A 27510-nucleotide genomic window follows, 5' to 3' on the forward strand; every position below is an offset into this window, starting at 1 on the left:
CACATCAAAAGTTTGGTTTCCAAATTTCGAGCTGTACTCGTTTTCCGTTTCGCTTTTATTTCGAGGTGATTTCAAAGTTCCAGAAACAAAAGGTCTTATGATTTATGCTTGGCAGGACTGAAATAAATTGTTACGTTTTATATTTGGCAGGAATTTTTAGAATCTGTGAGTAATTTTTATGTTTATTAATATTTATTTAGTGGTTTAAAAAAAGGAACTGTGTGAATATTTACATACATTGAATTAAATATTTGGCATAGATGTTTTGTAAGGGCTGTGCGAAATCTAGCTACAAAAAATATGAAATGTCAGCACTGGTAGACAATTCTAACCAAATTGTCAGCACTGTTGACTATCGATATCGGTGACCGCTTGGAACGTGCGGTTGGTATTAATCATTCCACTCCAAAGATAAATAAAACCTCGCGCCGGCATGAAATTTGCGATCGAGAGCATCAGCAAAAATTCTGGCCGCCTGGGTCAACTGCGGATCAAAGATGGAGGACCCGAGCTCAGGACTCCGCTTCTCCTGCAGACAACTAAAGGAGGTAGCATTCCGTGGCTCAGTGCAGATGTGTTCGAGAGTCATGTCAGCCAGAAGCCACAGGTGCTCCAGTTTACGCTGTCCACCATGGACCAAATGACCGAGGCACTGACGCAATGGCACAGCAGTGGTGATCGCGGACTTAGCGACTACGTGGGATTCCCCGGACACCTGAATATCCTGCTGCTACGAGATCCCTGTGAAACAACGCCTTCGGGTGGCAACGATCGCGATATACAGCCACTCTTCACGAGAAGGGGCAAGGAATCGCTTACTCCCGAGCGCTACATGGAAATGGTGGCCAGCTTTAAGCCAGACGTCTACCAGGGACTTTGCGATGCAGACACAAATGCGGAGAGTGCGAAGAAAAGGGTTCAGAAATCAGCAGATAGGACGGAGAAGTTTATGCACTACATCTACGAGCACCGCGACAAGGTGGAGTCCACACTGCTAGCTCCCATTGTGGGCGGTTACTGCACCTTTGCCCGGACGCAGTCCATCAAGCATGTCCGGGAACAGCCAGCGGGCAGCTATGGGGGTTACATTTTGGAGGGATTCCACACAAATGGTTTGACCGCGACCACTTTGGAGTCTTCCAAACTACTGAGCATTGTAGAGCACTGCATTAAGCAGCTGGAAGAGGACAAGCCTAGGATAATGACGGGCGCTTATACGCCCCTAACAGTTGTGGAACTCATCAGCCAAGGAATTGATGTGTTCGACACCTCCTACGCCTATTGTGCTTCCCTGAACTTCAAGGCATTGACATTTGGCTTTGTGCAGGATGCAGTGGAGCATGTTCCCTTCCTAGACATAACGGATGAAGCTATAAAGGAGGAATTTAAGCCACTACTAAGCAACTGCTCCTGCCTGACCTGCCAGAAACACACACGTGCCTATCTGCATCACCTGTACAAGACTAACGAGCTCCTAGGTCCCATATTACTAATGGTGTAAGTGGTTTATCTTTAAATATCCAAGACTCCATTGATTTATTTACTTCTTTCAGTCACAACCTGCATCACTACATGGCCTTTTTTGAGGCAATTCGTCAGAGTGTGGCCAACGACTCGCTGCCGCAATTGATAGAGCTTGTGAGGAATCAGAATGGCAAGTCCCAGGTGGATTATTCCATTTCCGCTAACACCAAAGTTATCAGCAAGGCCACCATGGGCAAGGGATTTGCAGCGGCAGCAGTGTAACCTGACATACCAACCAAACAGTAAAGTTAGTCTAGAAAGAAGCCTCTGGTTGTTTATTTTAAATGCTCTATATCGTCAACGGTTGGTCCCAAAGCGATTGCTCACGTCCTTCGACAATATGTGTTATTTCTTCATACAGAGCTTTTGGAGCATCGCCAGTGACAGTGCGTATCCTGAAGAGTACCTGCAGTTCTGTCAGGTTCTCCATTTTTTCGGGATCTTTTGAGAATAGCAATTTAAGACCAAACTCACAGTTCTTAGACATGACTTTCTTACCTGGCAGCGGAATGTAACCAGCCAACTCGCAGAATCCCACATTAAAGTCGGCCAAATCCTTATTAACGCAGTATTCGGAGCGGGCAAATACGAATACCTGAACGTTGCCGCTTTGGCCGGGTCGCCGATCCTGTGTGATGAACAGATTGTGCGGCATGTTGTTCTGGCACATCCACATGGCCAGCTTGTAAAGCTGGTCCACCTTCTCCGCCACCTGCTCATCGTTATCATTGTCTTTGAATACTATACAGATGCCTTCCGTGGGCGCCCTACGGCTCAAACGATAGACATAACCGCCGGCCAGCTCATCCAGAGGGGCTTGGTCTATATACAGATCCTGGGGCATTTGCAATAGATGAACGTGGAGGTGATTCACGGAGGCCAGGGCACCAGGACTATTATAGCCCATGCGCATGTCCTTGTCATCGATACTCCGCATGAAGGTGATGCAGAACTCCAGTGCTTCGCGGGTTATTCGTTGGACATGGTTCTTTTTCACCTCCGGGCAGATCAGAGTATGATACTTGGTGATGGGACTCTTGTTGATGATCATCTGGACTTCGGGACTGCCGTAGGCATCATCAATTGTCATTATTACTTCCCGAGCATCCACTTTGTTGAAGTTGAACATCAAGGGCTTAAAGGTTGGGTTGAGGTTCTCGATGGTTTGCGGACGGCGGCGCTTAAGGGAACGTTCTGCATTGAGCTAAAGGAAAAGAAGGGTTAATACAGAAATCTATAGGGCAGAGATAAAGTTCTCACCTCCGTGTAGAAGCCCCAGTATCCTGGTATTTTCCGGCTCTGAGGAGACTTCTGCAATTGATATGAAAAAAGCCCGTGAACTTTGTGCAGCTGCTCCCAGCGCACCTTCATGGCGTTGAGGTAGAGCTGCGCCCTGCCCTCCAGACACGTCTCGTACTTGACCTTGCTCATGGTTCGCTTCCGGCCCGGTCGCTTTACTTCCTGACCATCATTTTGCCTGCACTCCGCGGATCGGAGGATTACCAGTGGTAGCAGAGTTGTCACCCTTAGGGAATACCTGTTGCTGAAGCCGGCGGCAAGGAATCTCTGGAAGTGGGCACTGAAAGTCTTAAAGACATGGTGTTTCTTCCGCAGGAGGTCTCCAAAATGTCGTAAAAACATTCTGTTTTGAGCTAGGCGGTTAAAAACAACAGAAATTTACTACAATTTTAAGCCGAGACAACCTGACAACCCAGCCCCCTAAACAGCTGATTGCTGACTTCAGCGGCGTGGCAAGGGGGTTTAAAAAATAAATTTACATTTTTATAATTTACGGATGTACATTAATTTGCTGCTCTTTTCGAGATATGTAACCAATAATATTAATAAGTTCTCATATAATCACATATGTAATTATAACATTTTGAGGGTTATTTAACCACTTTTAAGGTTAAATAATTTTTATGAAAGCCCTACCTAAAGTATCAACCTTTTTGTCAATTGTCTAAACTTTGGAGAATGTAAGATAAATTGTAATTTCTTTAGCCCCATTAAGAATAGTTTATCCACACCCCTGATCAACGATTTCTTCAGCCCTGGTTTGTTTGTGCGGGTGAAAACTGTTGTACAAAATATTTATAAACAAATGGCCCAAGTTCAAGGTTCCTGCGACAGCTTCTGTCCAGCTGGGGAGGCGAAAATGTGGGTATCTAAACTTATAATCCATAGATGTAGAACATAATGGCTCGTTTAAATAAAATAAGGCGAATTCGCGAGAAGCTGTTGCACTACTTCGAGCTGAAGAATGGTCAGAAGAACACTCCTGGAGTCCTGGTCAAGGAGTTTACGCGCTCCGCCGCCGATGTCAAGATGCCCCTGCCCAAGGAAATGCGCACGGAGGCGGCACTAACCAAAACTGTGGAATACCTACTCAAAGAGCAAGTATTTTGGGTGTTAGTACAACCAAGTGATCACTGTTAATCAAGGAACTTTATAGCATAATCCTGGACACTCGGAAGCCCTATCATCAGGCCTACGACTTCATCTTCGATCGTTTGAGGGCTGTGCGCCGTGAGATTGTGATACAGATGTACGATGCCCGTCAGAAGATCCGGCTGCTGGAGCCCATTGTAATGTTTCTGGCCTACAGTCGCTATCGGTTGTGCGAGGAGTCCATCGAAAAGTTCGATCCCAAGATATGCAACCAGCATTTGCAGGAGTGCCTCACGGGAGTGCTATGCTGTTACGAGGAACTGGATGGACTGGAATCCTCTGCAGAACCCACTATCCGTGAGCTGGAGCGACGTTGCTTCATAGAGTGCCTGTATCAGGTGTTCAATTTGGGTTCTCCCGAGTCCTTTACGCGGGCCCTCAGCTTACCGGACTATGTGCGTCAGGATGCGACCTTTAAACTGTGTTTTGGGCTCTGTTTGGCCTTTCAGCAGGGAAACATGTACAGAGTGCTTATGGCTTTGCCACAATTGCCCCACATTCTGTGTGCCCTAGCTGCCACCAAGTTACAGGCTATAAGGAGGTACTATAAGCCATACATACTCATCCAAAAACCCATTGACTCCTTGTTTTTTTTGCAGGAGTTTGCTTCAGATTTTCACGCATGCCTACAACAACAAACAGCTCACGGTGCCGGTTCCTTACTTGTTGCGTTTACTGCTAATCGATGGGCCGGCAGGACTCCAGGATCAATGTCGGCACTATGGAATATCCCTAAGTGCTGACAGGAAGGCGGTGCATTTTAATAAGACTGATTTTAACCACAATGCCGATCTATTGAAACCCCAACACGAGCGCTTTGTGGAGTCAAAACTAAAGCGTATTTATCTACCCGAAGTCCTGTTGCTAAAAAAATTTAACTAGTTAATTAGGTACACAGAATTGTAAATAGACAATAAGTAAAGTGAAACCATGGTAATTAATTTATTTATTTTTTGTTATTGCGCATTTGTCTTGCGTCAGGTGGCAACTCTGCTTGCAGAACAACAAACCTATCGCCTATCGATAGACAGAACGCCGCCGTATTTACAGCTAATAAATGCTTCACAAACTAGAGGTTATTAAAATGCAATTACTTCGGGGTAATTGTTAGTAAAATTGTGTTAATTTAAGAGTGGAAGTGAGGAGGATTAGTGATTTAAACTGTATATACCGCCTGAGATATACACAAAGCGCGCGCAGGGTTGCATTGTGGCGCCTGTCGTTGCCTCCTCAGTCGCACACACACACACACTCAGTGCGAGAGAAAGTAACGAGCCGTTTCTGGAAAATACAATTCCGCCATATTTACCGGCAAAATTCAAAATATTTACACTGCCCGAGGTGAGCGGGATCAAGTGGTCAACCGAATCGAGGATTAAACCGCCGTTGGGCAGCAGGAGCGTGGCGGGCGGAGCGAGCGGTACGCATCATTCGCCGTCTGCCGCCGCCGTCGCCGTCGCACAATAAACGATAGGCAAAAAAGGCCACGAAAAGGGGTGGAGGAAAGGAAGAGGAAGAGGGGGCCCAGTACAACAATACCGACAAAAACAAGTACGTACGTTTTTCCCCCTACTTGGCAAGGGGGAATCTTGGATACGGATTTTTGGCCAGGTACTAATTGCTCACTTTTTTTTTGTAGTCTCGCAGCACGCTCTCGCACACACTCGGAGGTACAAACACACACATACACACATACGCGCGCGCGGATACAGACACACAGACAGAGGCACAGACGACGGAGCAGCCGCGATGACAAGTCATCATCATCACGTCGGCGTTGGCGTTGGTGGGAACTTCCAGCCGCAACTGCATCAGCTCCGGGCGCCCATCGTCAAGAATCTATCGCTGGCTGCGGCGGCGGTACCGCTACCCCTGACCTCCGCCCCCTCGTCGGCGTACTACATCCCATCGGCGGCGGGCACAATTGTCGAGCAAGATCCGTACACAGTTTTGGCGGGCGATCCGATGGGCGAGGAGAACGAGAGCTTCCTGATCGAGGAGATCATCGACGACTATGACGATGAGGCTAATATCGTTGTGGACACCGGCGAGTTCTTCGAGCACTATGAATACTATCCGGTGGATCGGCTGGACAGGCTCACATCGGTCTCAGTGGCGGCAGCGGATGCACTGCCGCCGCCTATCATCATGCAGCAGCCCAGCGACGACGAGGAGTATATCGAGGAGGATGGTGATGGACAGCACATGACCTCCTCATGCGATGGCGAGGGTGATGGCGAAGAGGAGGCCGAACAGGAAGATGGGGCTTCCACGCCGGCCATGACAAATGCCTTTGAGATCGCCTCCGAGATGCTGACCACCATCGAGGCCACCAACATCAAGGAGGAGCAGCTGGAGAGTGACTTCTACATGAAAGCAACCGAGGATTCAAATAGCTCCAATGGTCAGTTGCAAGACTTTAAGCTATTTGGTAGCAGTCGCGTGGAGAGGCCCATTGGGAATTCGGCCGCCAAGCGCTGGAAGCAAACAAAGGTACCCATACGCATTACCCAGGACGAGTTCAATGTCACCCTTTGGTCCTCGCTGAACTCGGAGGATGAGGAGGAGGAGGAGGAGTTGGAGGAACCACCGGGCTCTGCAGCCGCCACATCCGTGACATCCGCCTCCGCCGCCCAGAATGAGGGCTCCACCAGCATGCCAAAGCTTATTATAGACGAGCGTATCCACGATGTGCTAAGCGATGGCATTGGCAACGAGTACGTCATCCTGCCCGATCCATTCAGTGCCTCTGCGGTCACGGACGTGGAAGAGGTGGTGAACGCATTTATGGGTGATGTCAAGGGCGAGGAGGACAGCCAGCCGCTGAGCGAACAGTTCATCTATGCGGACAACCAGCTGGAAGAGGCGTACGGCAACATCGAACTAATCGAGAATATGCCGAACAATGTGGAGTTGATGCAGTCACTGGGACCAGGTCCTACTCCTGTGCCGGTGACGCTAACAAAGGCCAATGGATGTGTGACGACTCCGCAGGCGGCTCTCCCAAAATTAGTGCTACAGAACAGCAGCACCAATGTGCGACTGAAAAGTGCGGGCAATCAAACGAAGGTGACCAAGAGGCAACTCACGGCAGCAGCTCAGGTGGCGACACCGACGCCTCCACCGCCCCTGGTGGCTTCCAGCAATTCAGCCCGACCGCGGCCCACAATAGTTAGCAAATCACCGGCAGCAATGCCGGCGAATCAGTCGACTGGCAATCAAACGGGAGCAGCTGGCGCCGCCGCCGAGGAGGATGAGGAGCCCAAGTTTCGCTGCACCCATCGCGGCTGCAACAAGGAGTTTCGCAACCACTCGGCCATGCGCAAGCACATGCACACGCACGGACCACGCGGGCATGTGTGCAACGTCTGCGGCAAGAGCTTTGTGGAGAGCTCGAAGCTGAAGCGTCACCAGCTGGTGCACACCGGCGAGAAGCCCTTCGAGTGCACCTTCGAGGGCTGCGGCAAGCGCTTCTCGCTGGACTTTAACCTGCGCACCCACGTCCGGATACACACTGGCGATCGACCCTACCACTGTCCCATCGACGGCTGTTCCAAATGCTTCGCCCAGTCAACGAACCTCAAGTCGCACATGCTGACGCACACGAAGCCCAAGCGGAAGTGGCCCAGGGCGCCGCAGGTGAATGTGAACCACAACAACAACAACAACCACAACAATAACAATAAGACACCGCTGGTGGCTAGATACGGACGTCTGGAGTTTGGCGAGGATCCGCGCCTGGTGTACGTGGAGCAGAACGAGGAGATGGCGTCGGTGCTGCTGGATGGCACGTCCCCCACATCCTAACTAGTAGTGCGCATAAATGTATCACTGGTATTGGCCTGAGAGGTGGCTCCGTCGAGTGACCAGATTGTACAGTTAGTTGTAGCCAGTTTTTATCTGTATCTGTAACCTAACGAGCGGAGCGACAGGACGCGATAATCACCTGGTGAACACATCCGCCTGCTCCCCGCCCCCCTAAGTAATTAGCGTAAGAACTTTTTCTAACAAAATAGGCTTGCAGTGCAAAAGGAAGTTAGATGGTAGCCATTGATTTATTTCCTGCATGGATGGAAAAACCGGATATAAAGCAGTTCTAAGAGTTTAGCTTGTAGCGTAGGCTAAGCGAGCCCCCTCCGTCTCCCTAAAAAACCGAACCGCGAACCCCGAAAAAATCAGCCAAACTGCCCTCCTCCTATAAGCCCCAAATTCGATCTGATCCCAACCGTGTGCGATCTTCGCTCGAATAACAAAAAGCGCACGTTCTTTTCTACAACAAAAAAAAAGAAAACTAATAAGAAAAATACACAAAACTAGTTCTACCATATTCAGTACGCATACACCAATAGGCTATCTATATATTTTTGTAATGAATTGTAACACTTAGAGCATTGAAGTACGGATTTAGCAAGTTCAACGTCTGTTGGCGCTAACAAATAATTCACAAATGGAAGCACATCAGTTAAGTCGGAATAAACAAGGGAATACCTCTTCAAAATTAAACAATAATAAACCAAGAAAACAATGCAACACTCGTTTGTATCATTTTTTTGAACTATTTCACAGTGCGATTGTGTAAGCGTTAGATTTATTTACTGACTTTAAACGTGTAACTACATCTAGATAACTACATTAAACGGTGAGGCAGCTATTGATGGGACAGCTGCCGTGTGTTGCCCACTTCAGATTCGGATCGGCAGGCGATTAGATCGCCCCTTGGGACATGTGTCGCCTCAATTTTCGTTCCATTCATTGATTGCGGTGTATAAAACGCGTGCGGATTAGATAAAGCTTCGCGGCGAGGTACAGATACGCGGATATTTTGGATATTGGAACGGATAGCAGTACGCACAGGTGGGTGGTGGGGGGTCTTTTACGTGACCTTGATGCCCTGCCCTTGAACCCCGGGTATAATATCGGCCATTGAGGCACTGGGTCCTATTAATCCGGCCAGCGAGAGCAGTACGGAGTAGTTGAAGTACCAGAACACGCAGAAAAGCACCATGAAAATAACGTCTGGAAAAAAAAGACGAGAACAATAATTACCCTGATAAGCGTGAAATTTCTCTGGAAACATGACGAATCCCGGATATTCCCAGAGGTTTTCAAGGGCTTGGTATTTGACCAGTAAAACAACACTTACGTATCGTTATGCGCTCCCACTTCTCCACCATGTACAGCTCGGTGACCTGCAAGTTAATAAGCATTAATTTCATTCAGAATTGCATCGCTGTTATACCCAGCTTCTCAAGTGGAATATTTATGCGTAATTTTATGGCCATTACGCACCATGAGGTATCGGAACCACCAGTAGCTGGCGAATTCCACGAGGTTGTCGAGCATTGCGGTTGAATTGAGTTGTTTAAAACAGCAAAAATAGGGTAAACAATAGGGGCGCAGGGCGTCTAATTTTTAATTCCACCCACTGCTTTTGTACTAACTTAAACGGTGTCTCCAGTGTTGGACAGTGCTCGCGGAAAGGTACTAGCAGCAGGGTTGTCAGCTTGTTGTACTTATAGTGCTGGCACTCTGACACGAGTTTCTATCGATATCGAGGAATTGTTTAAAAAAGGATAGGGTATTCCCTAAGCACAAAAATTTGGAGTAAAGGGAACTTCCTGAAATTTATCTTGTGATATTGTTATGCGTAATATACAGATTTGCTGTTTAAGAAATTTTCAATATTTCGACAATAACATTTGTATGAAACAGCTAATTAACGGGCGACGAAAATACAACGATTCAGCATTTGTTTATCTTCCATATCAAAATCAAAACAAGGAACAGCTGGTTGTTTACAAATAATTGTGAAACTCGAATATTTCTGAAAATGTCAACCTCTGTGGTTAAGTTACTGCAGCGCTCCCAACTTTCGCACAGCCAAAAGGACGTAAAACCTTTTATCTATGTTCGGAGCAACTGGATGGACGACGAGGCGGAATTTGACTTCCTGTCCACCACCGACAATCAGAACTACCGGGGAAGTCTAAAATACGAGGAGTTAAGGACTGCCGCCAGTGATTTGGAGCTGTCCTACGATGCCTTCTTTGCCGAGTGCAAAAATGCCATGACCACGCACATGGGAGTCCAGGGATTCGATTACGAACTGGAGGATGGGGAGCAACAGTTCTTCAAAATGTACAAATGCGAGGGATACGAGACTCTGTACTTGGAGGTTCCACTGAGGAAAGTGTCCAATTGTTACCAGCTACTGGATGCAGCCATCGAAGCTGGTCAGCAGAAGCCTCAAGCATCTCCAGCCGCCGAATCCGATGACCAGAAAACCACATCCTTGGCTGAATATGAAAAGTATGTGAAGGAATCCAAGTTGAAAGAGGAGGAACTTCTCAAGAAGTTTTTGCTCCTTATAAACAGCAAAAAGGCGCATATTAGGGATTTGGAAAGCCAGCTAGAAGAGCATTCGAAAAAGTCCTCAAAGGGAAAAAAGAATAAAAGGACTTCCACTGATGAGGAAGAGGACGAAGCCTTTGGAGCACCCACTCAAGCCATGAATATAGACAACGATTCGGATTAATCTAATATTATAATTAAAACATCCCATCTTCGGTATGTGCTTGAAATGTATTTCCGTTTTGGTTTTTAGTTTTTCTTTTCGATCAGTTTGATTTTGTAAAATAAATTAGCTTTATAATGTATGTATATATGTATAAATAAACAACAAATAGACTTGTAACGTAATACATAAAATTACCATCAATATGTGTAGAAGTGGCTTACAATTAGACCAACAGAAGATCGCTTTTCTTTTTTGTTTTTTTTTTTTGGAATATAATCAATAGTTATCGTTGCAGTTTTGTAAAAATTAAAAGCATTTTACATAAAGTGTTAATATGTATCTGCTATCATATAGACGTTATGCATAAGTATGTTAGGGTGTGTATAACATTTGAAAGAGTAAACAATTAGAGCCGATGATGGTGCTGACGGAGATCACTCAGAGGGCGAGCAGATCCTCCTCGGCGCCCGGTTTCTTTGGTGTCTTTCGTAAGCTATCGGCTCCCACCGATCCTGTCGTGGCACTACTGGCGGCAGAGTTCGATGCATTGATCGTTGGAAGATTTTCGGCGGCAGCGGCTCGCTCCTCTAGGAATTTGTCAAACTCCGAGCTGGTCAGTTCCTCAATGCCCTCGATGTGCTATAGTGGAAACCAAAAAAGCACTCATTAATCATCTTGTTATTATGGTCAGTATCAAGTGCCAGAAGCAAAGAAGCAAAGGAAGATTATGTAAATCGAGAAACTAAAGCCGAGTGTGCATGGTAACATGAGCTTATAAGAAAGACAAAATGCGATTCGTATGGCTACTTACTGAGCTGCCCAACCACGCCTCCATCTCGTCGATCTCATTCTCTTTCGTCGACTGTGTGGGCGCCAACCGAAACGAAACGATAATCAAACGCAATTTGCATAGAACAAAAAAGAACCAAAACATTTTTCAAATTTAAGTACAAAAAAGTGTAAATCAATAGCCAAAACGAGGTCAAAAAGTAAGGGGAACAAATCGAACGCCATTAGTTAGACGGGCTGCCTTTCGGCCAGTTACTCACTTTACTTACCACCGGCGGATCGCCGGCTGATCGTTGGGCCTGCTGCGGTTGAGTCTGTTTGTAAGGCGAGGCGACGGTGGCCGCCACACTTCCTGCAGCAGCGTCCACGGAGGGAATGTCCCTTAGCAAGTCCGATTTACTAAAGAATGGGTTGTTTTTTGAAAGGCTGTCTACAATAGAAATTAAGCTTATACTCACTGGTTGCCATCGGTGCGCGACTGAGCCAGCATATCGAATTCATCGGCAGGTCGTGGTGCCCCCCTTTGGACGCCGGCTGGTGCTCCTCCACCCAGGCTGAGCTGGCCCAAACTCTGTGGCAGTTGGGCGGCCTCCTCGCTGCTTTCGATCAGGTCAATCAGCAGCTGGTCACTTTGCGGCGTATTGCTCACAGCAGTTGTTGTGGGCGGAGGTGGCAGGGTGGCCACTGTGGCGGCTCCAGCTGCTCCCACGCCGGGCAGACCCATTGCAGCGCCCAGCACTGCTGAGGGCGAGGTGACAGCAGCTCCCTGGCCCTGTGAGCGTGTCTTCTCATACCGCTGATGGCGCAAAAATACATTATTCAGCTCGTCATTGATGCGCAGGAACTCCGCGGTGAGCTCGTCATCCTGGACACGTCCAATTAGATCCACGATGCGAGACTGCATCTCCTTGCAGGTGGAGGTGAGCTCGTTGAGCAGGGCATAATCATCGGGCGACTCCTGGCCGGGCTTCAGAACACTTAACATCTCGCTCAGGATGGACATATTGTTGCTGACGATCTCCAGTTCGGAGCGCAGCTTGGCCGCTTGGTCGGGAGTCAGGTGCAAGGGACCTGTGCTGGGTGGAGCAGCGGCTGCAGCGGCGGCGGCGGCAGCGGCAGCCATGTGTTGAGGCGAGATTGTGTGCTGCTGGGCGGCCACCAGCTGAGGAGGCAGCTCGGGAACGCTCTGAAAGGCGGAACAATGGGAGTTATAATGGTTAAAGTAATGGCTTTTCGCTAAGCACTCACCCTCTGTGGCGTGTAAATGGGAGCCATGGCATCTAAATCATTGGCTGGGAACTCGATGCCCTTGTTTTTCAGTTCCATGTACATCTGGGTGACTCCATTGAGATCCGGCTGGTTCTTAAAGGCATCTGCCCAAATCTGTATAAGGCTGAGAACCTTCTCTTGCATGGCAGCTGGCGGATCATTTTTGGGGCCGATCAGTTTGACCAACTCGTTGATAAAGTCCTTCTGGGCCACCAAGACATGAAAGGCTTTGCCGCAGTTCTTCACGCACGTCTCCAGGACGGTCAGTGTGTACATAACCACCTGGTTATTCTTGCCGGCATTCTGGGAGAGGCGCTTGCGAATGGCGCGCATGGCATCGCGGGCCGTGTCCGAGGATTCGTTGATCATGTCGCAGATCTCCATGTTGGCGGCCCAGTTCTCCGAGGCCAAGTTGGCATCGGTGGCGGCCTCTGATAATGATAATAATAATAATAAATAATGTGTTGTTATTATATCATAATGATAAAAAAAGGGAACCTTAATTCAAGGATTGCCTTCACATATATTCCTATCTCTAGAAGTTAACTACTTATTCGGAAGTATCTTAAAATCAAAAAGAAATTATTCCTATAAAGATTAATGTTATGAATTAGGAGTTACACCTTTTGGTTCACACTTATAGATCATTTTGAATCAAAAAAGGTGAGATGTTGTTAATATTCAATATCAGATTTTATACTTTCCCAAAAAATATATATTTCTTTATTTATCATACTATATTTATAAGAAAGATAAAAAATAAAGTAACATTTTCAAATTTTCAGGACAATCTATTATTTTACATTCTACAAAAGAGAACACAAGTAAAGAAACAAGATTGATTTTAAAATAATGTAAAGATTACTTTGCGGTTGTTGATCTATAAGATCCAATTATTTTGATCGATCATCTCAGTAACAGTGTGAAAAATGAGCTAATTACTTGGCTTCCTTTGTTTGTTTATATGTGGCCAGCTGGGTGTTGAGTTTTTTAACAGGTGGGTGAGTATTACCTTTCTGTATATAGATTAAGCTCTTCCAAGTGCAATGACTTGCTCAAATTGAAACGCACAAACAAAAGGCAGAAATGCAATTCGTTGAAATCCCAAGAAATGCAAGCGGTTAAAATGCATTTCTCGGATATCGGATAGGAAATTAGATATCTGGAGATATGTATGAGAAATCGGGTAGGCGAAACGGAAAAACAAACCGCAGGGCAACAACAAAATATGAGCAAATAAAATGTAGCAACAAATTAGTAAGACACCAATACAAGTGCAAAGGTGCAGGTACATATGTATGAATGTGTGAGTTTCCCGTGTGTAGCGGCAAATGGAAATTATGGCGAAAATGCGAGGCAAAGGGGATAACGAAATAAATTAACACATATTTTTTTATGTAACCTAGCGGCCAAAGGCAGCGATGACTAATTGCCATTACTACGGGTGGAAAAAAGGGGGAGGGGGTGGGAGCAAAAAGCAATCAAACAAAACAAGAGCGCATCAATAACAATACCGAATGACGTGTGTGTGTGTGTTTGTTTGTGCGTGTTAAAGGTGAGCAAGCAGTTCCATAAAAAAAACAGACAAACATATTTATCTACTCAGTCACACCTGCGAATTGGAACTGTACACCCACATAGGGGTTAATCTTATCAGAGGCCCCCGTTGCCACCGCCTTTGAAATCAAATCAGACTTTTTTGCGGGTTGATAACCACTTTGCCATAGTAATAGTGTGGCAACAACAAATCAGTATGTGTGTGTGTGTGTGTGTACAGCCCGCAAAGAAAGCAACAAATCAAGAAAACAAAAAAAGCAGACGAAGAAAGTTGTGAAAATTCAATTTTCCAATGGCCCAGTCTGACTGGGACTGGCATGAAAGGTCTCCTAATCAGACAACTGGCAATCTTAATGCGCAAAAATCCACGCATATGCGTTGTATTTTAGGAAAATGTTACGATTTTACACACCCCGCATCCGGTGGGCGGTGTTTTTTTTAGGAGGGGGAGGGTGAGGGTGTATGTATGCTAGCTCACCTATGCGCTGGCCAACTGCAGTGGAGAAAACATTTCCCAAAGCGCCAACGTTGAAGAATGAAGCCATCGTGGAGCAGATTCTAGATGCTGTTCGCCGACTCTTTGCGATGCGGTTGAAATGCTCCTTTATTTACTTTTTGTCACCTGGAAAACTAACCGTATTTTTAGCGTGACCGAAATACCGTACCGTATGTTACTATCGTTATTTTTAGTATTTTTAGAGTGAGTTAGTACGATAAAATACCAAAAATACCGATAAATCAACTGCAGTCATTGCATTCGACTGTGCATATGTCGATACCGATAGTTATACTCGATATCAAGAGGCCATTCAATAGTTTCCGTTCTTCAGTATGACCGTTCGGTGTTTCGGTATTTTTAAAGTATATTAAGGTTGTTTTTTGAAAGGCTTTTGAAAGCGCCAATTCTGCACTTATTCTGCTAATATTATATTGCCATGATTTTTGAAATTACAGAATCAATTATGGTTAGAGTCTTGTATGTAATTTATGTTAAAGTTACATTAATTAGAAGTGCCAAATTAAATCACGAGATAAGTGAAAAATATGTTCTCTCTTAAACAGTGACTTATGTACGGTGCCAGCAGCCCTGGGGGTGATTCCTCACTGTAGCCTGACAACCCTGTTCTGTAAAAGTCGGAAAAACAGAGAATTCTATTTTCAATTGGACAATTCGCAACGTAAACAGCCGGAAAATGTCGCGACAAGCCTCTCGTTTGGACGCCAAGAAAGTGGTGAGTTGATCGAGGGACGGGGGCAGTAAGTGGGGGATCGGTATCGTTAGCTCTAGATAGTTAGCCCTAGTTGTAAGGTTAGTTTTTGCCTAAAACACTAAGAACGAATCTTTTGACGTGCCACCCACCCTCAAAATCGGCTTCATTCGCTTTTCCAGTAAGTGTGGTGTGTGTTGAGGGCTTGAGGTTGAGACACGACAACAGACAGGCACAAATCGCCCAGCAATCGGGCTATGGAAAACCAATTCAGCGCCACCAGCCGACCCTCAGCCACGCCCAGAATGAGCTCCAACGCCTCCGCCGCCGCCGCCGCCACCAATAGCAGCAACAACAGCGCAACAACCGGCAACAATGTGAATGTAAACACAACAGCCGGAGGAGCCACGAATGCCGGCGCCACTGCTGCTGCTGCCCAACCTATACAAGTGATTCCAATGCCAATGCTGCCCACCGGAGCGGCCCAAATCATAATTGGCCAGCAGGCACAGGGCCAGACGACGGCGACGGGTCTGCAGCCTCAATTGATACCCCTGCAGGCCAACCAGATCATGCTGCAGGCGGCGGCCCAGCAGCAGCCCCAGATGCAGGTGATGCAGCTGCCCGATGGCCAGACCATCTTCTATCAGACGCCCACCATTGCAGCCCTGGATCCGAATGCAGCGGCCAACGCAGCAGCAGCAATGGCCGCTCAACCTGCGCCCCACTACCTCAACATCAACGGGCAGCTGGTGCAGATCACTCCAGCGGCCAGCGCTAATCAGGCAACGCCCACCGCTGGTCAGCAGATCATCATGGTGCCGCAGACGGCCATGGCAGCGGTGAATGCAGCGGCCGCCAATGCTGGAGTGGGCGCAGGTGTGGCCTCTGTAGTCACCCAACAACAACAGCAACAGCAGCAACAACAACAACAGCAGGTTCAGGCCCAGAACCAAAACCAGCAGCAACAACAACAACAGGCGGTGGCTGCGGCAGCAGCGGCGGCTGCGGCCAGCGCTGCAGCCAATAATATAAGCGCTGATGTCAGCACAAGTACCACTGGGACCAATACGAACAGCGAGGACGAGAGCTCCAAGGGCGAGGCGGATGAGGAGCCGCTCTATGTGAATGCCAAGCAGTACAAACGCATACTTATCCGGCGGCAGGCCAGGGCCAAGCTGGAGTCGCGCATCCCCAAGGAGCGCTGCAAGTATCTGCATGAATCACGCCATCGGCACGCCATGAATAGGGCGCGGGGCGAAGGTGGCCGCTTCCATTCGGCGCAGGAGAAGGGCGATCAGGATTCATCCGGTCCGGATAGTGGCAGCATGCCCATGGCGCCCAGTGGCGGCGTAACTCTTAGCCGAGGAACGGCGAGGGCGCCACCTAAACTGATTGCACCTCATCAAACGCCAAGCATTACCATAACGGCGATCAAATCGGAATAGTCGCTGCCTAGCTGTAGATACAAACTAGACTAGATCATAGCTTATAGTCCTAGGCCAGTCACTCTGTGTTTCCCATTTGTCCTCAATTACACCTCATAAGTCGGATCAACTCTTTCGGTTCCAATTTGTACTTGTTCATTTCGAATAACCAGCCTTGTTGCCATTTTACATTTCGAATTAATTTAGTTTTATTGCCAAATGTCGATTATCTTTTTTCCAATTTACATCATTTATTTTATATTACAAATTTTAAGATTTCAAAAGCAAAAAGATTTATATTTTTATTATTTAATAGGCTTTTTATTACTTGCAATAAGATATGTAATTATTTTGATAGAAAAATTATGTTATATACTTAAAGTATGTATTCCAAATTAACAACTAACAAATTGTGCAATTATTATTATCAATTTAACTAATCATTTTGAAATGGAAATGGGAACAAGGTTTAAATAGTCATAGAAAGCTGAGTACAATAATATAAAAGAAAAATCATCAGAAACCAATAAGGACATAAGATTTCATAATAAATACAAATAATTGTTTATAAACTAATGTTTTCTATAGAAGTTTGTAATGGCTATAGTTTCGTATATGGTACCGGCCCATAAAACGTATTATTCTGGTTCTGGATTAATTTTTATTTGCTGACTGCTCTCCTTTCTTCCTCGTTTGTACAAAAAACAAAACACAGAACTCGGAGTTCCTGACACTCACCTACGGGGCACTCGTCACCCAGATGCTTCGCGACTTTGAGAACGCCGAGGACGTGAACAAGCAGCTGGAGCGGATCGGCTACAACATGGGCATGCGACTGATCGAGGACTTTCTGGCCAGGACCTCGGCGCCCCGCTGTCTGGAGATGCGCGAAACGGCCGATCGTGTCCAGCAGGCGTTCCGCATCTACCTGAACATCCAGCCCACCATCTCGAACTGGTCGGCGGCATCCGATGAGTTCTCGCTGCTGTTCGACAGCAATCCGCTGACGGAGTTCGTCGAGCTGCCGCCGGACCTGACCAATTTGCGCTACAGTGCCATACTCAGCGGCTGCATCCGCGGCGCCCTGGAGATGGTGCAGCTGGAGGTGCAGTGTTGGTTTGTGCAGGCAAGTCTTGTGGAATACTCTCTCTTACTCATTTCATTGTTGGCTAATTGTCTTGTTTGGTCATGTGTGCGTATTTGTGTGTGCGTGTGTGGCTGGGTGTCCTTTGCAGGATCAACTGAAGGGCGACAATGTGACGGAACTGCGCGTTAAGTTCGTGCGGCGTCTAGAGGAGGTCATACCAGCTGGCGAGGATTAGAAAACAACAAGTGTGGATCAGTGGATCAGAGCGCGTAGTACTATGAGTTCTTTAGGGGGGTCAATAAAAGCACATTCTGTATAGAGATTAGCATCTAGTAATCTGCGTTTTTTCGGTTTCCGAACTGCCCTCCACATTCCGGAGCGTTAAGCATCATCAGCAAAATGAGCAACAGCAGGAGCAACAAGCAACATCCACAGGAGCAACAGCGGCAACAGCAATATTGGAGCAATAAGAATCGTTACAACAAGGTTTAGTTTTATGTTTTATTCGACTTTATACAGATGATTTAACTTTGGGTATATAAGAAAACAGTAGAAAATATGTTTCTGTTCATATTTGGCATGATTTAAAGCGTCATAAACTCGATAAAAAACACAAAAGTATTCTGTTATATTTGATACAGTTTAACAAATGAAACCCCCCATAAATATTACGTCCCTAAAGACATGGATCGCTTAGGATCTGGGGTAGTAATAAATTATAATTGTTAGTTTTAGATAAACTCAAAGATATTTAACGTGTTAAATATTAAACAAAATGTACAAAAACAAGAAAGAGCTTTAGATTAAAAGGGAACTGGCGGCATGTTATCAACTATCTCGTTATACATATGAATCAATTGACCATATACTACATAGTTTGCCATGTTTTATTCCCCGATAAGGTCGGCATATCTTCGTACAATGGATTTATGGCAATGTCTCGTTTATCGCCGTCAGTTTGCAATAAGCTCTCTATCCGCTCAATAGAAGTTGCTTTGGGTTTCTAGATAATTTTGGGCTCGTAATGGTTATTGTACGTTTAGGGTAACTTTTGTAATGTTTGTTTGTAGCGCGGCCAGCCTCCGCTGGGATCACATATAGTTGAATCGTTTCGCTTAAATGCACTTTGACAATTTCAATGGTTTTTAGGTCTCTTTTTCTGGTTCTTTATGGGGAAATACTTTTTACAGGCACAATACTTGATTGATTACATGATTGGATTCTGTGGGCTCTTGGGTATCTTTAGGGCTTTGGGATTAGTGTACATAAGTAGTTCTTAGTTTAGTTCTGCTGTGGACAAAGCATTAGGTTCAGATTCCGGCGCGTCAGAACTTTGCGGAGCGCTTGCAGCGTTTTAATGCAGATCACCACGCAGCAGCCGTTGGCCACGCCCTCCGCCGGACTCTTGCAGGTGCAGGCGTTGCCCTTGACGGCGGCAGCGGGAGCTGAAGGAGCATTGCTGATGACGGGTGGCTCCTGCGCTTTTCCCTGGCCAGAGCAACAGCCCGAGGCTGGAGGAACGGCGACTGCTGGCTTCTGGTTGCCCGAGCAGCAGCCTCCCGAGGGAGCGGGTGGAGGAGGAGCAGGAGCACCTCCAGTGCCGCAACAGCCACCGAAGGACGGTTTACTCGGCTGGGCACAGCCGCATCCGGTCTTCACGGGCTCTGGAGCCTTTGGCTCACCGGCACAGCAGCCTCCAGCAGAAGGTGCCGGCTTGGCGGCTGCAGCACCACCACCGCCACAGCAACCTCCGCCGCCGCCGCCGCCAGAGGTGCCACCGGTACCCATGGAAGCAAGGTTTTGCAACAGCAAAGCAACATCCTCGATGTTCTGGTTCATTTCCGCCTCGCGTTTACTCACTTTTTTGGTGGGCGCCACGCTGCCGCAGATGCGTTTGCCACCGCTGGAATTCATCGTTGTCGTCGTGGTCGTCCTGGTGGCCTTTTGAGCAGCTGCAGCACCACAGTCGCCGCTGTGGCAGCTCTTTGATTGATCGCACTTGCAGTTGGTGCAATTGCAGATGCCCGCATCCGCTGTAATCTGCTTGAGGGTTGGCTTGTTGTCCCGGATGTCCAGTTCCACCAGGCCGGAGGCATCGCTGGGCACTTGGGAGGCCTGCTGCAGTGTGGCCTGCAACAGGGCGCTGTTGTTGTCGATGGTCATGAGGATGTCGTTAAGCAATGACTCCGTCTCCATGTCCTCTTCGTTGTCGAAGCTGTCCTGCTTTAGCAGCTCTTCGATATTCTGCTGATTTAACTCCAAGGTGGGTGTGGGCAGCGAGGGCTCCAGAGTGGCGTCCACATCCATGGTCTCCGCCTGCGGATCTCCCATGTTTCCGCTCACTGCATTGCCGAATGTGGGCTTTAGGTCCACGAAACTGGGCATCTCGGTGGGCAGGGCCACGCAGGCATCCGTTAGCGGAGCCATGGGAATGATGGGCTTGGAGACAAGCACGCCGGCGTCTATCCACGGACTGGGTATCTCCTCCTCGGCGGCGTAGGAGAGCTGATAGGCCTGTGATGTTTCCGGTAGGATCAGAGGCTCGTCACCCTGTAGGATAAACACATTGGACAGCTGATCCTGCTGCGTCAGCGTCTGCAGCACCACTCCGCTGTCCGTGCTAGTGGTTTCGGAGCAGTGACTGCCTGGATTTAGCACCATTATCTCAGGCGTCGGATCCTCTTTGATGAACTCCTCTTCATCCTGCTCCTGCTCCTGCTGGGGATCCTTTTGCTCCTGATCCCTTTGCTGCGATTTCAATGGCCTCTTCTTGCGTCCCTTGTTGACCAACTGCCGCTGGTGCGTCTTCTTATGGGACTTCAAGCTGTGCGATGTGCTGAATGACTTCTGGCAGCTGTCCTCCTGGCAGGGATATGGCTTTTCGCCAGTGTGCGTTCGCCGGTGCGTCTTCAGGTGATGCGAGGCGGTGAAGGCCTTGCCGCAGTCGCCCTCGGGACACTTGTAGGGCCGCTCCTGGGTGTGGGTGCGCATGTGCTTCTTCAGGTCGCTCAGCGTGGTGAAGCACTTCTGGCACAGCTCGCAATTGAATGTCTCGCCATTGTGCAGGCGCAGGTGGGCGTGCAATCTGTTGGTGGATCGGGCGACGTAGATTGGTGATTAATAAACCCTGCAGCCATTGGTCTATTCCGGTGGCTATCGACCTATCAGTCCGCCGGAGTGGATGTGGATGAGTGCTCACCTGTAGCGTGTGTTGAAGGCCTTATCGCAGCCGGTCACCTCGCATTCGTAGGGCTTTACCTTCGTGTGGACGCGGACATGGATCTTCAGGCTGTAGGAGGTGAGGAAGGCCTTCTGACATCCGTCTTCCGGGCATTTAAAGCTGTAGTCGCCTGGAAAGCGGAAAAACAATGCATTACGTGGTCAATATAATATACATATGTATGTGCAATGCACATTGTGCATATTTGTATGTAGAAATGTATGACAATGCCGTTAGGCGTCGTCACAATAGGTTGTGGGGGAAGTACCATTTGTTCAAGATGATTCCCTATTTACTCAAATTTTGTAAATAAATTATTTCATTAAATTGAATATAAACACTGAATTTACATTTAATTATAAGGAGGAATAACACACAACTTTGCAGGAATGCATGTATTATATATTCCTAACCTTTTGACCATATTTTAAACCTGAATTTGAGGTTTGAAACATGCAAGGAAAACAAAAATAATCTATTCTTTACTTTATGCATCCAGGTCCTTGAGCCATATAGAAAATATTGGAATTGTGACTTACCTTAAATTTAAATCTTTAAAAATTTTTTAAGAAAGCCCAAAACTCTTCTATTTTGGTCAATTCGCAAGTTGATTATTAAAATCTATGCCTTTTCCTCAGAACGGGAATAAAAACAAGTTTTTAAAAAACTCATTCATGGTTAAATTTAATATTGTTATGAGCTTTAAGGGTTTTCATCCCCTATTCCATTTCGATACGGTGCGCCCCTGCAGCGCCAGTGTTGCAAAGCACTTAAAGCTCGCCAGCTGTTTACCAGCGTTTTCCTATTTTACGCAGCGCACGAACGCGTAAGTTTTGTGCGAAAACTTGCGATTTTGAATTACCAAAACATTATGGATTCGATTGACGAGGTGTTAATCAAAAGCGTCAAACAAAATGTTTGCTTGTTCGAAAAGGGTCAATTAGCTATTCACACGAAAGCCGCTAGGGAAAAGGCTTGGATTTTAGTGGCCGAGGCTTGCCAGAGACCAGGTAAATAAAATTTATTTATACAAAAAAGGGCATCTCTTCAGTATTCCAATATGGTAATTACAGTCGAATATTGTCAAGTAAGATGGAAGACCCTACGAGACCGCTATGTGCGGGAAATTCAGAAGCCCAGTCCTACGCCAAGCAATATACACAGGGTTGAAGACCTCGAGTTTTTGAGGGACCACATAAGGCTAAGGAGGTATTGAACTCTTTAGACTATATATTATGATATTATATTTTTTATTTTTAAAGGCAAAGGACAACCAATAGCACACCGGGACCCGGAGAAACCGAAGAAAGTCAAGCATACGAAGAACCCATTGAAAAACGTTTGCACGTTAACGAATATCCACATGAAGAGTTCATTATTGAGTATAAGAACGACGGGGAATATTTCAGTGAGTTTGATAACTCCAGCGTGGAGTTCATTGCGGAAGAACCAGTCTGCCAAACTGGCAATGAAATGCCCAATGAACCGACCTCTTCAAGTTTTCCCAGCTCCACTGGCCTGGACCTAAATCAGGCTCAAACCAAGTTTCTGGACGTAATGAATCTCATCGAAAATGCTTTGAAAGCAAGGTCGTCGGAACCCCAGGACCCCTTCTACAAGTATCTCGAAAGTGTTTTGAGTAGCGTGAACGAAAGTACTCGCAGAGATATACAACTAAAAGTACTTAATTTTGTCAATGACGAAATCAAGCGGACTGGACACAAGTAACTTTATAGATTAAACCCCTACAAATATAAGGATACCTACCCGTGTGCGTCTTTAAATGCGTTCGCAGGTTTCCAATTGTACTGTAGCTGCGATAACAGTTCTCATAGTTGCATCTATAGCGACTGAGAGCCTCATCCGAACTCTAAACCACAGGGAAAATATTGCAATTAGATATCGATCTAAAAATATCAATGATGTAGCTAGGAGATTAGCAGATGTATGTACTTTGGAATGAGACAATTACGATCTGATGGAACCATGCGGGATTTTTCGAGTGATACGTTAGGGGACAGCCAATACTAGTTTGCATTACTACGCACCGCGAGATGGTTAACAAAACTTGGTTACACAGGCCTACGGCTGAATCGCAGGAATCGGAATCGGAATCTCCACTAACACTAGGATTAGGATGGCGAGTCGCTACAAAAAGCGTTAGGCAACGCAAGGCACGTTAGATACTTGACTAGCGGTTGATGATTGGGTGTGGGGATACCTCGTAGGCCATTGCCATAAGCTGATCATTCTCGTCCTGCCTTTCCTCCATCTCCTCCTCCCCCGCATCTTGGTGGAGAACGCCCGGTTGGATGCAGTGGGCCAGCTGCTCGTCCTCATCCGGTTCATTTGGATCGTATTCATCCACAAAGCTGGAAGATCGGAACGATTTGGTGGGGGGTGGGTTGGAAAGACCAACGGGGGAATTTATCGAATTTGCAGTTGGAAACAAACAGAAAATCGCATCGGGCGGGGCATATGTATATTCCACCCGATTTGTATGTCAGTGGGCCGTTAAGATCTTTGTATATAATTATAAACGCAACAAGTATATGCATATATATATACAGTGCACATATTGCGATTAGTGGGGTTAGAGCGTCAGCAAAAAACATAAACAACAAACAAAGTCATGAAGGCGAAATAATTTAGCCGTCCTCTGGAGACATTTCGGTCCTTATTTATCAGATTAATTAATATTTAATGTTGTCATGGTCAAAACACACAACAAATGCCAAACAGAAAACAGCAGACGGCAACCAAAACTATAAAGAAAAGTCGAGGGAAATAGTACAACAAGTGCGTGGGTGCTGAGACGGCTGGCAGGCTGACCGAATGACGGGTGGCGTGCCCGTCCCCCAGACCCTTCTCTATAGGGGCTCATCCATCGCGATGCCCCCTTCTAATCGCGGGAGTGCTGAAAAATGAGAAATATGATTGAGGGAACACTACTCATGGCGGTAAAAATAGCAAAAAAAAGGCGTCTTCGCCGAATCGGTAGGATGGAAGGGAAGGGACGGTAGAAAACAACACTCAAGGCACGGATGAAAAATTGAAGAATTATTGTACCGCAGAATAATGAACAAACCAGGAACAACAACAATGCTGAAGAGACCGGACTAACCCCATCACAACAGATCATTTGGACTTAAGAACAGACAATTTTAGTTTATGACTATTTGAATGGGTTTTGAAGGACCATAACCAATTAATTATGTGTGTCTATATATTTTTATTTTCCTAAAACTAGCTAGACGAACTGAACTCTCACCCCATCACAAAAGATCATTTGGACTTTAAAACCGAAATCTCCATTTTATGACCATTTGAATACGACTATTTATATATATTTTTATTTTCCTAAAACTAGCCATATTAACTAAACTTTAATCTTTCAATTACCCTTCACTTGTTATCAGTCGATTTTTGTATCATATCTATTGAAATTTGAGTAAACATGGTGTAAACCCTTCTGGTTTCGTGACTTATCGCAACAATATTTGCCTAGTATCAACTAAACAGATTTATTCTACATCAAAAAACTTTAAAAGTAAGCCCTATCAGGAAGGCATATACTAGAGAACAAAGCCCGGTGACACATTAACGATCTTTACCCTTTGGGAAATAATAGAATAAATAGAGAAAACTTTTTATAGTGCCAAATCGCACTTTTTTATGGGAATGTTCTGGTCCCGGGGGAGAATTTCACAAGGGCAGCGCTACAATTTGATATCGTTCGAAAACCGGCTTCTTTTACACCAAATGTGAATGAGTTTTGGGGAAAATTTCGACCGTCTAGCACACAATGTATGTAGAAATATACATCTATGTATGCATATATCCATCTATACATTCTGGTCGACGATTGGGGTGGGGGTAGAAATCTAAATGCGTTCATCGGCGCAACTATTTTTAGCCCAAACAAATGATTTCGATACAATCATCAGCCGAAGTGGAGGAGGCCCAAACCAAAGCATGCACCCATTATGATGCCCATTGCCATACGGCATTAAAAGTGCTCAAAGACTGAGGGTATGACCCAGTCGAAACGATGGCAAGGGAAAGATTGCAGCAGGCTGAGAACACAAATCAGGCAATTAGCAAACAACTTGCAAGCGATTCGGACACTGCGTTGTAATAAGTGGACATTGGAATGGTTGAAATTTGCCAACAAATTCTTGACAAGGAAGAAAATATGAAAATTCAATTTGGCTTTTTTTGGGGGAGCCAAACAAAAAGTGAAATAAAAGCAAAAAAATGCCGGACACGTCACGGCCGACGCTAGGCAAATGTTTTCCTTTTTTTCTCTCTGTGACTTTTTGTGTGTGGGCAGTGGAAAATTAGCAGAAAAGAGGGGCGGTTGTGTCCCTGGGCGGGGGTCAGAATGCGGAGGGCACACCTGACGGCCCACTATAATTGGCCAAATACGACAAAAACTCGGCACGGCTAAGCACTAATCTACTCATAAATGACACTAAAAATATATGCAATTATTATTCACAACCGATCTGGCTTTCAACAAATGTTTTGCGATTGAAAATCAAAATAAAGAATGCTTTTCTGAGGCAATCGAACGCTTTCAAGGTCTGTCATGAATTAAAGTATTGACAAAAATTATTTGAAAAAAGCATTTTCTCAATTATTTGTTGATTAGTATCATAATTAAAGCAATGCTCCGTATTATAAATTTATTTAATTAATTATGCATTCAAAGTTTGAATCGAATTCAATATTTCAAAAAGAATTATGATTTATTTTTATTTATTTTATTGAAATTTCTAGAATTTGGCTTTAAAAAAATGTATAGCAAAGTGAATCTTTAGATATATGTGTGAATAATAATACGTATAGTTTTAAGAATTCCAGAAATTAAAGACTATAAAATTATTTTTAGACAAATTATGAATTTAAAGCATTTTTGAAAACAAATTTGAATTAACCAGAGAAGGTATTGAAATTGAAATCTATAAAATACCATGCCTAAGCAAACAAACTACAAAAGTCACATGCAGCGGAGGAGGGTAAACATGCAAATGGAGTGGTACCTCGTCTCAATAGTGAAATAAGCCGGAGAACTTGTCTGGGAGCCCCTGGAGTTGAGGTTTCCAGTTCCCTGAGCATTATCACAGTTTGTTGCACCCTCGCCGGTGGTGGACACCATGCTGAGGGAGACCACAGTGGGCGGCTGCACCTGGACGAGCTTCTGGTTCTCGAACTGATACTCCAGCGTGAAGCAGATGTCATCCAGATTGAACACCTGGGCGCTGCTTTCGCTCAGACTGGCTATCAGTGGAACCTCCGCATGGCTGGAGCTGAGATTCTCGGTGGTGTGATGGTATGTGATGGGTATGACCGTGATGGGCATGGGCATGGGTGTTAGTTGATCCGGTAGCGGGAAAACTTGATCCGCTTCCGCAGGAACTATTTGTTGTGGATGTGCGTGAGTTTGTGGGTGAGTGAGTTGTTCCTGAAGAAACAGGGCACTGTACGAAGCCTGAACGTCCTCGGCATCCAGCGAGGGCCCCAGATTAAGCACCTGTTGCTCGCCGCTGGTTGATTCCGCTGCCTGGCTGCCGTAGATGCTATAGCTATCGCCGTGTATGATGCCCAGGCCATCGGACTCCAGCTTGGGGGTGAGCAATTGGGCTAGTGGTCGATCGAAATCCAGGGAACCAGAGCAGGAGGAATTCGATGCGGCGGGCGGGGAGCCGGAGAGCGAATTGCGCGACGAGTTGGTATCATAATCCCGGCTGTCTGATAACGAATTTCCATGACTATTAACCGTCTTCCAGTCGCTTTGATAGTATTGCTGCTGCTGCTGCAGTTGTTGTCTTTCTTGGTCGTTCATTTCGTGTTATTATTATTTATTCGCACGCCCACGCACACAGCAGAACACGCCTGATAAATCGCATATATGCAGTTGTTGTTCTCTTTCTCGTTCTGTTGTCACTGTGCAATATATATACACATATATTAATAAAGAAATTAGAGATCGCGAGATCGAAAAGCACACATCCGCGATCGAAAAGCACAAACAACAACGATAAGAATCAGTGTGACCCAAGGCGGGATTTTCCAAATATACCACCGCCGTGACAAATATACTAAACTATCGACAACGTCGATAACCGTTTAGCGGAGACTGGCACCAAAATGGAGAAACCTAACACAGTTCGGGTGACTCCACTATGTCGAATTTTTGGTATATTTACGACTTTTCGATAGGTAACTCGATAGGTAAATTGGACGCGAGCTTTAACGCTGTCCAGACTAGAGCTGCAAAAACATCGATGGTAGCCCCATCGATAGTCTTGATAGTTTGCGGACTAAACCTCGATTCTATCGCGATAGTATCGCTCATATATAAGCATTATGGGTATTCATGTAAAACCAATATAATAGGGGTATTTTTTAAAAAAAAATATTATTTTCAATTATTATTATTACGTTTCATTATTAAA

At 46.0% G+C, this 27510-nt stretch overlaps 11 protein-coding genes across 16 annotated transcripts; 7 read left to right on the top strand and 4 right to left on the bottom strand.

Annotated features, from left to right (window-relative positions):
- The first annotated feature begins 351 nt into the window (after window positions 1-351).
- Window positions 352-1787, top strand: LOC108012382 (queuine tRNA-ribosyltransferase accessory subunit 2). The gene is made up of 2 exons (XM_017077738.4): window positions 352-1497; window positions 1554-1787. Exons 1-2 carry the CDS (start codon window positions 434-436, stop codon window positions 1744-1746), a joined length of 1257 nt encoding a protein of 418 aa, XP_016933227.3. The 5' UTR covers window positions 352-433; the 3' UTR covers window positions 1747-1787.
- On the bottom strand, window positions 1773-3180 carry LOC108012383 (GDP-D-glucose phosphorylase 1). The gene is made up of 3 exons (XM_017077739.4): window positions 2785-3180; window positions 2023-2728; window positions 1773-1965 (listed from the first exon to the last, which is right to left on the bottom strand). The coding sequence occupies exons 1-3, from the start codon at window positions 3163-3165 to the stop codon at window positions 1814-1816; spliced, it is 1239 nt and encodes a 412-aa protein (XP_016933228.3). The 5' UTR covers window positions 3166-3180; the 3' UTR covers window positions 1773-1813.
- A 346-nt stretch (window positions 3181-3526) lies between these two features.
- On the top strand, window positions 3527-4916 carry LOC108012592 (SAC3 domain-containing protein 1). 2 transcript variants are annotated; one of them, XM_017078011.4, is made up of 4 exons: window positions 3527-3684; window positions 3747-3920; window positions 3980-4516; window positions 4575-4916. In XM_017078011.4, exons 1-4 carry the CDS (start codon window positions 3629-3631, stop codon window positions 4855-4857), a joined length of 1050 nt encoding a protein of 349 aa, XP_016933500.3. In that variant the 5' UTR covers window positions 3527-3628; the 3' UTR covers window positions 4858-4916. The 2 variants fall into 2 exon arrangements, with proteins under 2 accessions (XP_016933500.3, XP_036672161.3); XM_036816266.3 differs by lacking the exon at window positions 3527-3684 and having other exon boundaries at window positions 3797-3924.
- Window positions 4917-5020: 104 nt separating this feature from the next.
- phol (pleiohomeotic like) lies at window positions 5021-8505 on the top strand. Its single transcript, XM_017078848.4, has 2 exons — window positions 5021-5526; window positions 5615-8505. The coding sequence occupies exon 2, from the start codon at window positions 5725-5727 to the stop codon at window positions 7780-7782; it is 2058 nt and encodes a 685-aa protein (XP_016934337.3). The 5' UTR covers window positions 5021-5526; window positions 5615-5724; the 3' UTR covers window positions 7783-8505.
- Window positions 8506-8546: 41 nt separating this feature from the next.
- Window positions 8547-9469, bottom strand: ghi (ghiberti). The gene is made up of 3 exons (XM_017078854.4): window positions 9265-9469; window positions 9119-9164; window positions 8547-8991 (listed from the first exon to the last, which is right to left on the bottom strand). Exons 1-3 carry the CDS (start codon window positions 9316-9318, stop codon window positions 8849-8851), a joined length of 243 nt encoding a protein of 80 aa, XP_016934343.1. The 5' UTR covers window positions 9319-9469; the 3' UTR covers window positions 8547-8848.
- A 223-nt stretch (window positions 9470-9692) lies between these two features.
- On the top strand, window positions 9693-10631 carry LOC108013158 (uncharacterized). Its single transcript, XM_017078852.4, has one exon. It carries the CDS (start codon window positions 9806-9808, stop codon window positions 10508-10510), a length of 705 nt encoding a protein of 234 aa, XP_016934341.3. The 5' UTR covers window positions 9693-9805; the 3' UTR covers window positions 10511-10631.
- LOC108013157 (TOM1-like protein 2) lies at window positions 10539-14782 on the bottom strand. 3 transcript variants are annotated; one of them, XM_017078850.4, is made up of 6 exons: window positions 14586-14782; window positions 12530-12981; window positions 11740-12467; window positions 11551-11680; window positions 11304-11354; window positions 10539-11131 (listed from the first exon to the last, which is right to left on the bottom strand). In XM_017078850.4, exons 1-6 carry the CDS (start codon window positions 14650-14652, stop codon window positions 10931-10933), a joined length of 1629 nt encoding a protein of 542 aa, XP_016934339.3. In that variant the 5' UTR covers window positions 14653-14782; the 3' UTR covers window positions 10539-10930. The 3 variants fall into 3 exon arrangements, with proteins under 3 accessions (XP_016934339.3, XP_016934338.3, XP_016934340.3); XM_017078849.4 differs by having other exon boundaries at window positions 11542-11680; window positions 14586-14780; XM_017078851.4 differs by lacking the exon at window positions 11304-11354 and having other exon boundaries at window positions 11542-11680.
- A 416-nt stretch (window positions 14783-15198) lies between these two features.
- Window positions 15199-17255, top strand: Nf-YA (nuclear factor Y-box A). Its single transcript, XM_017078544.4, has 2 exons — window positions 15199-15339; window positions 15498-17255. The coding sequence occupies exon 2, from the start codon at window positions 15573-15575 to the stop codon at window positions 16761-16763; it is 1191 nt and encodes a 396-aa protein (XP_016934033.3). The 5' UTR covers window positions 15199-15339; window positions 15498-15572; the 3' UTR covers window positions 16764-17255.
- On the top strand, window positions 15199-18447 carry Bet3 (blocked early in transport 3). The gene is made up of 3 exons (XM_017078547.4): window positions 15199-15339; window positions 17458-17868; window positions 17978-18447. Exons 1-3 carry the CDS (start codon window positions 15301-15303, stop codon window positions 18062-18064), a joined length of 537 nt encoding a protein of 178 aa, XP_016934036.1. The 5' UTR covers window positions 15199-15300; the 3' UTR covers window positions 18065-18447.
- MTF-1 (Metal response element-binding Transcription Factor-1) lies at window positions 17381-27098 on the bottom strand. Of its 3 annotated transcripts, XM_065864167.2 has the most exons (6): window positions 26095-27098; window positions 23271-23421; window positions 22817-22919; window positions 21029-21179; window positions 19690-20914; window positions 17381-18050 (listed from the first exon to the last, which is right to left on the bottom strand). In XM_065864167.2, the coding sequence occupies exons 1-6, from the start codon at window positions 26895-26897 to the stop codon at window positions 18042-18044; spliced, it is 2442 nt and encodes an 813-aa protein (XP_065720239.2). In that variant the 5' UTR covers window positions 26898-27098; the 3' UTR covers window positions 17381-18041. The 3 variants fall into 3 exon arrangements, with proteins under 3 accessions (XP_065720239.2, XP_016934030.3, XP_016934031.3); XM_017078541.4 differs by lacking the exon at window positions 17381-18050 and having other exon boundaries at window positions 18317-20914; XM_017078542.4 differs by lacking the exons at window positions 17381-18050; window positions 23271-23421 and having other exon boundaries at window positions 18317-20914; window positions 26586-27096.
- Window positions 21829-22819, top strand: LOC108012980 (transcription factor Adf-1). The gene is made up of 3 exons (XM_017078546.4): window positions 21829-22059; window positions 22123-22258; window positions 22312-22819. Exons 1-3 carry the CDS (start codon window positions 21921-21923, stop codon window positions 22775-22777), a joined length of 741 nt encoding a protein of 246 aa, XP_016934035.3. The 5' UTR covers window positions 21829-21920; the 3' UTR covers window positions 22778-22819.
- Window positions 27099-27510: the final 412 nt, after the last annotated feature.

The sequence above is a fragment of the Drosophila suzukii genome, chromosome 3 (assembly GCF_043229965.1).
Source record: "Drosophila suzukii chromosome 3, CBGP_Dsuzu_IsoJpt1.0, whole genome shotgun sequence".
NCBI classification, from domain to species: domain Eukaryota; kingdom Metazoa; phylum Arthropoda; class Insecta; order Diptera; family Drosophilidae; genus Drosophila; species Drosophila suzukii.

What these genes read in the sequence shown, in the direction of transcription:
- LOC108012382 (XM_017077738.4), top strand. Translation starts at nt 434, where the DNA reads ATGAAATTTGCGATCGAGAGCATCAGCAAAAATTCTGGCCGCCTGGGT. An exon ending in GGTCCCATATTACTAATGGT is followed by an intron (nt 1,498 to 1,553) that starts GTAAGTGGTTTA and finishes TACTTCTTTCAG; the next exon opens with TCACAACCTGCATCACTACA.
- LOC108012383 (XM_017077739.4), bottom strand. Translation starts at nt 3,165, where the DNA reads ATGTTTTTACGACATTTTGGAGACCTCCTGCGGAAGAAACACCATGTC. An exon ending in ACTGGGGCTTCTACACGGAG is followed by an intron (nt 2,729 to 2,784) that starts GTGAGAACTTTA and finishes CTTTTCCTTTAG; the next exon opens with CTCAATGCAGAACGTTCCCT. An exon ending in TGGTTACATTCCGCTGCCAG is followed by an intron (nt 1,966 to 2,022) that starts GTAAGAAAGTCA and finishes TATTCTCAAAAG; the next exon opens with ATCCCGAAAAAATGGAGAAC.
- LOC108012592 (XM_017078011.4), top strand. Translation starts at nt 3,629, where the DNA reads ATGGCCCAAGTTCAAGGTTCCTGCGACAGCTTCTGTCCAGCTGGGGAG. An exon ending in GTGGAATACCTACTCAAAGA is followed by an intron (nt 3,921 to 3,979) that starts GCAAGTATTTTG and finishes GGAACTTTATAG; the next exon opens with CATAATCCTGGACACTCGGA. An exon ending in AAGTTACAGGCTATAAGGAG is followed by an intron (nt 4,517 to 4,574) that starts GTACTATAAGCC and finishes TTTTTTTTGCAG; the next exon opens with GAGTTTGCTTCAGATTTTCA.
- phol (XM_017078848.4), top strand. Translation starts at nt 5,725, where the DNA reads ATGACAAGTCATCATCATCACGTCGGCGTTGGCGTTGGTGGGAACTTC.
- ghi (XM_017078854.4), bottom strand. Translation starts at nt 9,318, where the DNA reads ATGCTCGACAACCTCGTGGAATTCGCCAGCTACTGGTGGTTCCGATAC. An exon ending in GGTGGTTCCGATACCTCATG is followed by an intron (nt 9,165 to 9,264) that starts GTGCGTAATGGC and finishes ATTAACTTGCAG; the next exon opens with GTCACCGAGCTGTACATGGT. An exon ending in GTGGGAGCGCATAACGATAC is followed by an intron (nt 8,992 to 9,118) that starts GTAAGTGTTGTT and finishes TTTTTTTTCCAG; the next exon opens with ACGTTATTTTCATGGTGCTT.
- LOC108013158 (XM_017078852.4), top strand. Translation starts at nt 9,806, where the DNA reads ATGTCAACCTCTGTGGTTAAGTTACTGCAGCGCTCCCAACTTTCGCAC.
- LOC108013157 (XM_017078849.4), bottom strand. Translation starts at nt 14,652, where the DNA reads ATGGCTTCATTCTTCAACGTTGGCGCTTTGGGAAATGTTTTCTCCACT. An exon ending in TCGCGCACCGATGGCAACCA is followed by an intron (nt 11,681 to 11,739) that starts GTGAGTATAAGC and finishes CCCATTCTTTAG; the next exon opens with TAAATCGGACTTGCTAAGGG. An exon ending in AGGCGTGGTTGGGCAGCTCA is followed by an intron (nt 11,132 to 11,303) that starts GTAAGTAGCCAT and finishes TTTCCACTATAG; the next exon opens with CACATCGAGGGCATTGAGGA.
- Bet3 (XM_017078547.4), top strand. Translation starts at nt 15,301, where the DNA reads ATGTCGCGACAAGCCTCTCGTTTGGACGCCAAGAAAGTG. An exon ending in GTTTGGACGCCAAGAAAGTG is followed by an intron (nt 15,340 to 17,457) that starts GTGAGTTGATCG and finishes AACAAAACACAG; the next exon opens with AACTCGGAGTTCCTGACACT. An exon ending in TGCAGTGTTGGTTTGTGCAG is followed by an intron (nt 17,869 to 17,977) that starts GCAAGTCTTGTG and finishes TGTCCTTTGCAG; the next exon opens with GATCAACTGAAGGGCGACAA.
- Nf-YA (XM_017078544.4), top strand. Translation starts at nt 15,573, where the DNA reads ATGGAAAACCAATTCAGCGCCACCAGCCGACCCTCAGCCACGCCCAGA.
- LOC108012980 (XM_017078546.4), top strand. Translation starts at nt 21,921, where the DNA reads ATGGATTCGATTGACGAGGTGTTAATCAAAAGCGTCAAACAAAATGTT. An exon ending in CGAGGCTTGCCAGAGACCAG is followed by an intron (nt 22,060 to 22,122) that starts GTAAATAAAATT and finishes TGGTAATTACAG; the next exon opens with TCGAATATTGTCAAGTAAGA. An exon ending in GACCACATAAGGCTAAGGAG is followed by an intron (nt 22,259 to 22,311) that starts GTATTGAACTCT and finishes TTATTTTTAAAG; the next exon opens with GCAAAGGACAACCAATAGCA.
- MTF-1 (XM_017078541.4), bottom strand. Translation starts at nt 26,897, where the DNA reads ATGAACGACCAAGAAAGACAACAACTGCAGCAGCAGCAGCAATACTAT. An exon ending in TTATGGCAATGGCCTACGAG is followed by an intron (nt 22,920 to 23,270) that starts GTATCCCCACAC and finishes CCTGTGGTTTAG; the next exon opens with AGTTCGGATGAGGCTCTCAG. An exon ending in GCCTTCAACACACGCTACAG is followed by an intron (nt 20,915 to 21,028) that starts GTGAGCACTCAT and finishes ATCCACCAACAG; the next exon opens with ATTGCACGCCCACCTGCGCC.